Below are 12,042 nucleotides of genomic sequence, written 5' to 3'. Positions count from 1 at the left end.
CAGGAGAAAATTTTATGGAGCAATATATGAAATAAAACAATTGAAAAAAATAATGAATTAATTTCAGGTAAATATAGTGTATCGTTTCGCCTTTTTCCTCGCATGGTAATTAACATTCCGGCCAGATGTAACGTCACCCGTTTTCCTAAACAAAATGAAGTGCTTACGGACCGCTAGATGTGGATCTTTTTCACTGGTAAAGTAGTTGTGTCTAGTCCTTTGTTGTATCCCGGTGAAGAGCAACAGATGTGTATCTCTCGTCGTTTCAAATAGATCCATTGTGTTTTGAAGGGAGAAGAACATCAAAACACCCAGATGTTAAACTTTTTTCCCTTATGTAGAGACTCCTCAAATCTTACAGAAATCATCAATCACCAGAAACCGTTGTCATTAAGTATCGAACTCAGGTGGACTTCTATGAATTGATGATAATTAACATGTGTTCGGGAGGAGTTATCTTGAAAGATTGTTCTTTAACAGACATTCCCACTATCGACTGGAGACTGTTGAGGAAGCATTGCTGAGCAGATATTGGGTGATAGGGAACTCAAGTTCACCAAGAAGAAAATCGAAGGTGGAGATCTGACGGAAATAAAATGCGGTAGTTTTGCTTCTGTTTAGACAGAGAGGAGGAGAGTGAGAGGCGTCGAATTGGAATCCGGAGAGACGTCGGTGTCAGAAGTGGTTGTTCCTGATTTTTTGGGAAGTTTCGTTTTATTCGGGTTTCTGTGTTAAGTTTCACCCGATAAATTTCGATGTATTTATGGAGTGGCTTCTGTAGTAGCCGTTAATGCAAACAGCCTGCTAGTTTCTTCTTCTTTTTTTTTTACTTATTCTCTGATTTCAGTGAGTAACATTTTCGTGATTAAAATTTCAACTGTTATGTGGTTTTTGGAAATAATATTAACCTAGATGAGAACAAGCTTTTTGTAGATAGATATATAAAGCTGTAAATAAAAAAAGATTGTTTTATTACGTTACTCACTTATTTTATCGTTCTGTATCAAGATTACCGCAATCATTTTAAGAAAATTGAAGAGAATGTTCCCAACCTAAAGAAAATTTGGACTGAATTTTATTTTACACCATGTTCTGAATAAATAAAAAACGATTAAGAGTTAAGATTTAAAATTCTAATTCAGAATCGACTTGAAACAAACCTACATGCTTATCATTTTCTTTTAGAGCTCCTTAAAGAACTCTTATTCAGAACTTCTTTTAACTAATCTCAAAACGCTGTCAAATGAAAAAAAAATTCTCAGTTTTTAGAAAAAGGTCCAAGAGAATTATGTTTTATACGAATTGAATTTTTAATACAAGAAAAAGAAATTTGTTTACAATCTTTTCCATATTTAAATGAGCCGTCTTAATATTTAAAGAACATTTAAGCAAAGTGGGAATAGAAAAAAAAAATCAATTTTACTTATGTCGAAAATAATTATATTTCCACATAAAATGTTTCTTAAAATTATTCAATCGAATTGCAATTAATACTGACAAGGAAAAAAAAAGTCTTTTAAAGTACAAGATGCATAAAACCGTTTACATTTAAGAAAACTAGGTACTTTGATCTTTATAGCTGAAAATAAACTTGGCGTTTCATTTTTTTAAATCTAAAAATGGAGGTAAGAAAACTACATTGATTATATCTTTGAAATGACGAATAAAAAAAAAGTTCCAATATTTAAAATGCGGGAACATAAACACAAAAAAAAAAAGTTACTTTTATTTTAAATTTTCATCAGATATAATTTTTTAAAAAGCAATAAACTAAAAAAAATCAATGAATCTAAGTAAAATGAAGTTTTTAACTTGTATATCTAAAAGGATTTAGTTCCTCTCTTGAGGTTTGGAATTACATGATTTTTCAGTGGACAATTTTTTTTTTTTTTTTTTTTTTTTGGATTCAATTCTTGAAAAATATACTACATTGATACATTCCAAACTTTAAATTTCGTGTTGAAAATAATACTTAAGGAATGAAAAGAAAAATAAGTTAGAGACTTCTGTTTGAAGAAAAAAAGAATCCAATAAAACAGGTTTTGTTGTGGTTGTTTGCAACATGGACCAAATAAAAATGGTAGATACAAATCTGTTTATGTCTTTTCATAAAATACATCAAATAAAAGTAAAACATATCGAGATTCAATAAAATTGTACAGAAAAGACTATTAAAATGAATAAAAAAGAAGATCAAACGTTTTCCTTGCACTCTTTGCATTCACAAAGTAGATAAAAAAAAAATACAGATTTGATGAGAACTATTTTAAGCAAAGAATATTAAAATTCGAGAAATAAAAGCGTTTTTTTCTCTCATTTTACTGCTGATTATACCTTTTGAAAATAGGGGGAAAAATAAAACTTCTGATATATTTCGCATCTATTTTTAAAATTCGAAATGTGATAATAGCTGCTGAAATTCGAAAAAAAAAAGTTGTATTTTAAAAGAAATAAATGTAATCTGAAGTTGACCTTTTCTTCTAAAATAATAACAAAAAAAATAAATTCTTCGAAGTCGAAACAAAATTAAAATAAAAGAAAGAAAATTGTCCTTGCTTCAATGTAGTAATTAAAGTATCTTATGAAGAATCATGCCATAGAAGTCTAAATTGAAAAAAAAAAATGTTAATGAATTGTTGGAAAAATATATGAAATATTAGCCTCCTAAAATTTGTAGTGTCAGAGAAATAATTTCAATTAAATAAAGTTGCAGAATTATTTGTATTATAATTATCTTATGTAAGAATAGAAATAAATTTGAAAGTAGGGAAAAACAACATAAAAATTATGTAATTTGTTCAATTAAGTAAATTGGTATCCCAAATTGGACTTTGTACTTCTGAAAGCTCTATTATAAAAAAAAGTATCTTTTGATTCTTAATTCACACTAACATAAAATGTACGAATCCAAGTGTAATACTTCCCTGTATTACATCCCTTTATATTCTTTTGCTTTTTTCATTTAAGATAGAGAACCCTATAGTCTTGATTTTTGTATATTTGGAGTAAATATTTGAATTTTTCAAAAAATTTATTATTTTTCTTTTGCTTTGACCAATTTAAATTTAATAGAATAAAAAATAATTATAACAACCATTTTGACTATTCTTCTAGTTCAAGATAACCGTCTCATTGATTTAAATAGTCCAGTTAAGAAAAATAATTTTGAATCTAGTTAAAGCAAGTTTAGAATAGGGAAAGAAAAAAAATCTACTTTGATCTTTAAACTATTTTCAGAAAACTATTGTTTTATTGCAACTAAGCAAGTTTTTTTCTCTGAGAATATTGTGCTAGTTGAGGTAAGGTTGCGTGTTCATATCAAGTCCGGGTCACCAATGTGCTAGTTGAAGTTCGAGCTCGCAAGGTTAGGGTTCGTAACCGAGGAACAAAGCCACTAGACAGAAGTGTACACTCTTTTCCGTTGGTTGTTATCTGGCATATGAAGTTACCACCACAAATATAATAACATATTTAGCTATTTGTTGTATAAAATAAGACCCCGTCCATTTTTAATAAATGCTGTTTGTAATACTCTCCAAATAAAAACAAATTGGGAAAACAATTTGATAAATTTAGCAATACAGCCTTTAAAAATTGCCATCTAATTAATATTTATTTATTTTCTTTATCGAATACGAAGAATAGAAAAAGTATAGTGATCGTCAAAGAATTGGAACTGGGATTTTTGAAGAATCTCCACGTTTTAGACTTCCCTAAGTTCGAAAAACACATTTTTAGCAAATGCCTATCTGTCACAAAGATAACTCAAAAATGCTTTAGCTAGACAGATGAAACTTGGTATATTATCTTTGCGCCAAATTTGTAGATTTCTATCAAATTTTGAGTAGAATCTGTAGAGGGGATGTCTGTCTACCCGATTATTTTAACATAATTTAGCATGATAATTACAAAACTAAAAGATCTAGATGCATAAAATTTGGTACGCAGATTTAAAATCTATGATGTTGACACCTGTTAAATTTTGAATTAAATCCAACAATGGGCTGACCATCTGTCGGTCTGTACTTACAGAAACATGCTAAAGACAATAATTAAAAAACGCAATGACTTAAATATATAAAATTTGGTATGGGACTTAATAAATACAACTGCAGTTTTATGTCAAATTTCGGAAAAAACTCGTCTGAAATCAAAATTCAATTTTCGGATACTTTTGACCGCATGTCAGAGATTAATCGCCAAAATTCTCGCCAAGGATGGCACGGTAGATTCAGTAAAACTGCTAAATTTACTCCAAAGATTAACGTCAATGCCATGGAACATTTTCACTGGGTTAACATCTTTATTAGAGAGCATGCGAGAAAGTTTTAAGAAGACTACACCAGCTGGTTTTAGTTCATAAAACATGTCGAGTTTCATTACAAACAATTAGAATTTGCGGGAAGTTTCGTTACATCATTTCTTTGCATTTAAAACTGCAGCAGAAACACATCAATTGCTATTGGACATTTATGTTGAACATGCCCAATCGAATACAATTTACAAAGTGTGGTTTTGACGATTCAAAAATTATGCTTTCAATAAACATGACAAAATGATGCCCCCTAGATGCAGATTTGGAAACATCACTTCATTAACCCATCTATCGTGAACGGTATAAGCAATGGTTGGCCAATTTGGATCAGCATTGTTGAAGAACATCAAGAATATGGCGAAAAATGTTAAAGTTTTTGTTTCACCTAACAGAGCTTACCTTTTTATTGCCATACTAGTGGGAGTAACTGGCATCGCTTCGTTGGGATTCGTTGCCCCCAGCAGCCGTGTTCACCAGATATTGTTAATTGAGGCTACTATTTGTATCGTTCATGCAGAAAGTCCTTTCTGAAGAGATGTTCAAAATCCAAGTAGATAACAAACACTGGGTTGATAACTGGATTGATTCTCAACAACCAGACGTTTTTCCTTCACGAAACGTTTATTGCCCGACAAATGTACAAAATGCTGTTATTTACGAGGGAAAATATTTTCAATTGACCTTAATATTTATAACATTTACATTTCTTTTTTTACCTTAAAAAGAGAACATAGTTATATTTATACATTCAATACTTACTTTAGAACAAACAGCTCGAGGACAGTCAGACTTTTTGAATTATTAAATTAATGACATCAAATTTTGTTGTGTGTGTTGTTGTGACTTATGACACTTTATAAGCCCGCTTACAGTTATCTGTCAGCGATTTAAGCCGAGTGAGCGTCTCTTGTTTTTTCAGTAGTACCAACTAGGGCCAAGAATTCGACTTAGCTACTTCATGTGTCACATTTGCTTGCACATCTTTATTTTACGGGGGGGGGGCATTCACACAATTCACAGATTGGACACAGAAAAAGAACAACCATGCCCGAACCAGGAATCGAATCCGGGACTCCCATATCACAGGGAACACGCCCTACTCCTATGCTAGGAAGTTGGCACATCAAATTTTAAACGCATGTTCTCTGTCACCATTTGAAACACTCTCTAAAAATGGTTCAATAAATCACACTTTTTATTGTTATAATGTGAACTGCTCTATTTTTCATGTATTTAATTTCAGTTTCAATATCACTCCTATCGAGGCGACGTACTATATTTGGCCATACCATTGCCACATGCAAAAGCCTATCTTAGAGATCATAAATTCATTTAAAAAAGTTATTGAATAATAAAGATAGTAAAAATATAATATTTTAGATGATATCAAATATTTTGCTTGCTATAGTATAGGATGTCCGATTAAATCATGGTCTAACTAATTTCTAAATAGTTAGATCAGTTAGTTAGTTAGTTAACTAAATCAGATAGTCATGATTCCAGTTGAAAAAGTACTTTCAATGTGGTAGAAATAATAATTTTATATTATTTGAGTAAACAAATATGTTGTTGAAAACATTTAGCAGTCTAAACTTTTATACAATCCTTTTGTTCCACCAGTAATAGAAAAAAATATTATTTACACACAAACGTTATATATAAAAAATATCTCCTTTAAATAAGATTGATTACGTTGAAGGGCTTTGAATTTTATAAATTTAAATCAATCGAAAACCGCTACCAACAAATACTGAGTGTTGATAAAGAATCTTTCTCGAGTGGGTCATTGAGTTGGTTTAAAACATTAATATTTATATTTTTATTACCTTCATCCGTTTTAGTCGCTAAGGAATGGAGTTTCTTTGTTTAATATGTATATGATTAAGAAAGCCAAGGGACTGTATAAAAATATTAAAAAATTAGATAACAAATTTTTTTAAAAGAAAATATGCTTAATGACCCAATCAACATAAAACATAGTCCTTTGCTATTTAGATCATTTTTCTTGTTATAAATATCTTAAATGTTTTAAAAATTAGCTATTGTGCCGCGATTAAGATTGGGCATCCTAAATAATGTGAAAGATTGTACTATTTTGATTGATGATTCTTCCTTTAGGTGACTGGCGTCGTTGGACGAGCTGAAATCTTATCTTCATTTTTCTACCTGTTGACATTTCTGAGTTACAATTCAGCAGCAGCTAAAAGAACTTCTACTGGTGAGTAAAGATAAGACTCTTCCTGAAATTGCATTTGAGATCTTCCATTAATTCTAAATCAACAGATAAAATGGATGAAGCCAGGCCTCAGCTTGGATTCATGACCACAAATAAACCCAACCCAAACACTGACAGCGAAATAGAATCGGATATTGCAATAGAATACAACCCTCATGAAACAATTGACGAAACACCACTTGCTGCGGAACCTTCTACCGATTCTACCACAGTTGATAAAACTGTTTTTAAACAAAGTCCCCAAGAATGTCAAGTTAAATGGATTAATCTTAAAAATTTTTACAGTGAAACTTCAAGTACCCCTATACATAGCAAATACTTGAAGAAACACCGAATCAAAAGATTGCAATGATTTTCTCTTTTCACTTCGTTTTGTAATTTATTGTACCTTTTTTTTTAATGTTATGGGAGATGCATTTTCACCTTTTTTTAAATTTCATCGATATTTTAATCTTTTAACATTTTTGAAAACATTTTCTTTACGGGATGTAATCCGCAATTTTATAAATGCTGATACTGTTCATTATTTGATGTATTTATTTTTATCACGAGAAATTATAAATTTAAACTGACTGAATTATACGTGACATTTTTAATACCATTTGTTTGGCGCAGTATAGCCATATTTGGCTCTTGAGCCATTAAATCTCAAAATACCATACCATATCATACCTTCCTGAAATTGCTTATAAACCTTTTCAGCTTTTCAATATACAATTCAAAATAATGTAGCCTGTAATAAAAGATTAGAGATCCATTTTTGAAAAAGAATTATGGCTTATTGAAACACTATCACAATACTGTTTCAATAACCTCTTTACTGTTCTGTATGTTTAAAAATTAGTAAGATGCAGGTGTCTTAAGTAAAATGTCTATTGGGTCGTACATGATATCCAGAAAGGAATGAATTGTTCTTCAAATGCAATGAAAAGCAAGCTTTGACCCATCACTTGAAATATTCTTCAGAAGAATGATTCTGAAAATTCTTGTAGTTAGGCATTTCCATTAACATATTTTTCCATGTTAACACCGAAATTGAAGATAGGTGGAGCTCCGTTGTCAGTCATTGGGAAATTGTTGTAAATCACTTGACAAAGTTTCTGTGTACGTAATGGCAACATCATTAGACTGATTGTTTTATAGAATCTAAATCGATTATTTAAGAATCTTCCATGCATTTCTGCTTTTTTGTGCTTTGGACTATTTATTATGTCCAATCGGGATTATACAAGGAGACACTATGACTGGGTTATCCAAGACGATTAAGTTACTATTCGTCATGTTTTTAATGTTTCTTTTTTACTTAATGTACAATATTTAAAAGAGTTAAAGAATCCTTCAAATACGATTTATTTCTGTTATGTATTGGACGAGGTGTTGTTTTCTATCCAAAAATGTTTTGCTGCGCGTATATATAAAGCCATATGAGATTCATTCTGAACTTTTCGTTAAAAATTTACCTAATTAAAAAAAACTTTTTTTGAGATGTTCCTTAAAGGTGAACAATTTAAAGACCGTTATTCTCCCATGTTCCTTAAAAGATCCAAAAATTTACGTGAAAATTTATTTTGAAAAAAAAATGTTTTGACGAGGTACTTCAAGACAGATGGCTTCAGTATCTTCACCACAATTCTACTGTTCTCGGTGATAGAATAAAAGCATATTTACTGCAAGACACTTTACAATCATTTAACATCTCTACTTATTATAAAGGTGTGTGTGTGTGTGTCATGCGTTCAACAGACCACACAGTTTTATTTAAAGTTTCCCTAACCATTTTTCTATTTCCCAATGGATATATATGCATTAGGAGATAGAGAAATGCAATTCAAAGCGTTTTATTCCATAAATTAATTTTTTTCCACAATTTTCATGATTAAAAATTAGGCTGAAGCTTTTTTCCCCCAGATAATTTCCAAAATTATTATTGCACAAAAGTAATTTTTATGCCGATTCAAAATTAAAGAAAAAAAACTTTTTAATGATTCTATTTAATATTCTTGCAAACAATGGAATTTTTGACATTAAAAAAAATTCTTTCCCTAATATTCTATAATAGATTACATTAGCGCTTAAAATTGAAACCCTTTTCATTGTTTCATCAAATATTTAAACTCTACACTTTCTTTCTTTGTTTGAAAGCTAATGACGAAGGATTCTGTATAATATATATCAAGCTCTCAAGAAAAATAATAAGTGAATTTATAAGATAGTAAATATTATAATAGTGATGAACCAGGCAATGGTATATCTATTAGAACGGTATCATTTTTAAAAATATAATGCTGAAATACAACCATTTCTTAAAAAACTCTTTGAAATTACTTAATGAAGAATAATTCGTTAAAAGTAAAAATTTATGTAAACCAGAAAGAATTTAACTTATGTTCATGTGAAAATATTTCTCAATATTGTGACAATTTTTATTCTATAAAGCAATAAAATTATTAACTCAGAAATGGATTAAATTTATATCCCTTTAAAGACATTTTAAAAATTTAATAGAAAGAAATGTATAACTTTAATTTCTCTTCCAATAGTTATTTAGTCTAATTTAACTTTTTAGATTGGTTCTGGTTTGGTTGTTCTCTTGTCTTGGCGGCCTTGGCGACGTTTTCTAAGGAGCAAGGAATTACAGTTGTGGGACTCTGCTGCACGTACGACCTTTTTGTACTGCATAAGGTAAGAACAAGAAATTATTTTCAATAATTGGTTTAAATCAAATTTGAATAATGCTACTTTTGAATGTTGGTCTAATAAAAAAGACTGCTTAACTAACTAACGCGTGAATGTGTTCTCACTAAATATTGAATGATGTTCCCGAATAAATGATCGAACGTTTCTTGTGGATATTTCAGATACTTTTCTCTTCATATTTTGTTTATGCTCGAATAAAGATGAAGTTATAGAAATGCATAGGCTGTACAAAATTTAGTTTGAATCGGACAACTACAAGGCGATCCGCAAACGCATTAAAGTTGGAATAACCTAAATAAATGAGAAATATTTATGGCTATTATGTTTTTTTAGTAACGCATCAATTTCTATTAGGAAAACCCTTTTTTTATTTAGAGCAGTAATTTCTAAAGTTGCAAAACTCAATGTGAGCGAACGAACAATGAATATATTTTTTTTTCCAAGTGAAGATTTGGTAGCAGTTGGGAGTTTTTTTAAAGTTCGCTGCAGCGAATGTCCAGTAAATATAACAAATCAGAAAAACAAATTGTTACATATTTTCACCTTTTATGATAATGTTATTGTTTTTCTGAAATAGTTTGATACAACATTAGCATCATTCACAACGAGTGTCTTACAAATTTTTTCGGTTCTACTTTTGTTTCATTTCTGCAAACTCGCTGTTTGTCGAAGAAAAAAAAAATCGTATCTTAGCCGTGGTTGGAGCGTTTTCATTAAATATGAAACTTTTCATACAGTCAGTTATGGAAGATAAGTGCCAGAGATGGTTTGAAACTTTTTAACAAAGCCTTTCCAGTTCATGTGTCAACAGCCAGTTGACACGTGAACAGAAAATAATTATAAGGTGTATTAATTGCTTTCGTGATGGATACCAGTGTCATTTTCGAGGAAGTAAAATAGATAATTGTCTTGAATATGTCTTCACCCTACCACATAACTGAAGCTGATCTTTAAGAGTTAAATCTTGAGTGTAACAATTGTCTTTGCAATCTACTTGGTATAAAAAATGATACATATTGCTCGGAATACAACCAAGAAAAATCATAGTTAATTGCGACAATTCCGGTAACTGTAGCGAATTGGTATGAGCGAGGATAGAACCTGGGACCTTGCGGTTCGCAGCCCAGTGACATGACCACAGTACAAAAGCAATTGCTCGTGTAGCGTAGCTGTTAACTGTTTTATAAGCTTTCACCACATAACCATCTCACTTTTGTTTCTGAGAGAACAGGTGGTATTCAATAATCCACGAATGGAAGAGTGGACATCGTTAGGTACTTCATTGCTACCATTTATGTGAATTTTCTTGGTTTTTCCGGAGTTCTGTAAACCTTTTGAAAAGAGCCGTGCCCGAACCAGAAGCTGCACTCGTTAATGAGCCAACTCAGTCCTCAAAAATAACTAAAAATTATGATAACAAGAAGAAATGTACAAACAGTTATGATTGAACGATTCTTCTAGATTTGTATCATTTATTCGATCCATTCATAGCAGAGTATACCTAATTTTTATTGATTGACAATAATGAAAATATGCTAGAAAATAACTAAAAAAGGATTTTGGTGGAGAAAATCCCATACAACATCCATACTTATCGTAAGGAGTGTTACCTAGCCGTTGTCTAATTAAATTTAAATGTTGTACATAATTTTTTTTTTCGTGGATTGAAACAAGATTGGGGTTAAACATCGAAAAAGGAGAAAAATAAAATCCATCCTACCGTGAAAATATTTGAAAAGATAGTCTGTTTTCAGTTCTGAATTGCATTTTAGTAACACTTTTAATTAGGTTTAACAATGATACTTAATTTACTTTATTTATAAATATTTCTATTCATCATTTAGAACCATAACCGTATATATGGAGTTTTTATTTGAAATATATCTTAAATGTGGTAGGTACCTTTGTGTACATATAAATTACCTCTCAAAATATAAAATACCTCTTGTGTACATATAAATTACCTTTTTTCTTGATGATTATTTAAATTTTAAAATAAGCTTCTCAATTTAAAATTAAACTATGGAATTAATATAAGCTAAAATGAATCATTTTGTTGAAATGTGGGAATTTGTGTTTATTTAAAATAATCCAATGCTTCCTTTTTTATTGTTTTTTAATTATTTTTTAAATTTTGCCTAATTTTTGTGAGTGAAAAGTAGTCACGGGTAGTAGAAGAGTAAAGTAACAAAAATACGAAGCAGATAAAATTTATATATTTGTATTTGCTATCTTTTTTATTTAACATTTACCACTCGAGCTAGCAAATTTTTCTTGCTACGTTTTAATAATTTAAAAACACCCATTCGACGTATTGAGCATATCCTATATTTAACGCTTTTTAATAATGTATTAAAAGATATTCGAAGCATATTTATTTTAAATGCTATCATTAGGATTTCTATAAAATTTGTCAGTAAAAAATGTTAATTTCAAATTTTTTCATTGCCAATATTAAGAATATTTTCCACGTTGTTTACTTGTTTTTCTTACTTGTTTATCGAAAGAAAATTTCCGCATAGTACACATAAATAACTTGCAAAATTTTTCGAAGTAAAAAAAATAATAATCTTGGGAATTATCCCTATTCTCTCATGGCGACGTTATAAAGCAACACATTTCTTTTTGTTTTCCTGGAATAAAAGAGGGTAAAGCTCCAAGCAGGAAGAAATATTTACTATTAATGTTTATATTATGCATTATTAAAGACAATAAAATTTATTTTCTTAAAATAACTGACAACAATAACGAATAATAAAGCTAAAAATAATGGTGTTTGAAAACACAATACCGC

At 30.0% G+C, this 12,042-nt stretch overlaps 1 protein-coding gene across 1 annotated transcript in view; it reads left to right on the top strand.

The window, feature by feature from the left end:
• LOC129988343 (protein O-mannosyl-transferase Tmtc3-like) overlaps positions 1-12,042 on the top strand; it is a 234,630-nt gene that overhangs the window by 92,362 nt on the left and 130,226 nt on the right. Inside the window, exons 5-6 of the mRNA XM_056096544.1 lie at positions 6,434-6,533; positions 9,118-9,233. Of these exons, the coding sequence (XP_055952519.1) occupies positions 6,434-6,533; positions 9,118-9,233 (216 nt within the window). The remainder of the gene's footprint in view (positions 1-6,433; positions 6,534-9,117; positions 9,234-12,042) is intronic.

Source organism: Argiope bruennichi, chromosome 10, assembly GCF_947563725.1.
Source record: "Argiope bruennichi chromosome 10, qqArgBrue1.1, whole genome shotgun sequence".
In the NCBI taxonomy this organism is placed as follows: domain Eukaryota; kingdom Metazoa; phylum Arthropoda; class Arachnida; order Araneae; family Araneidae; genus Argiope; species Argiope bruennichi.
The sequence above is the reverse complement of the archived record's forward strand: the minus strand, read 5'-3'. Positions and strand labels throughout refer to the sequence as shown.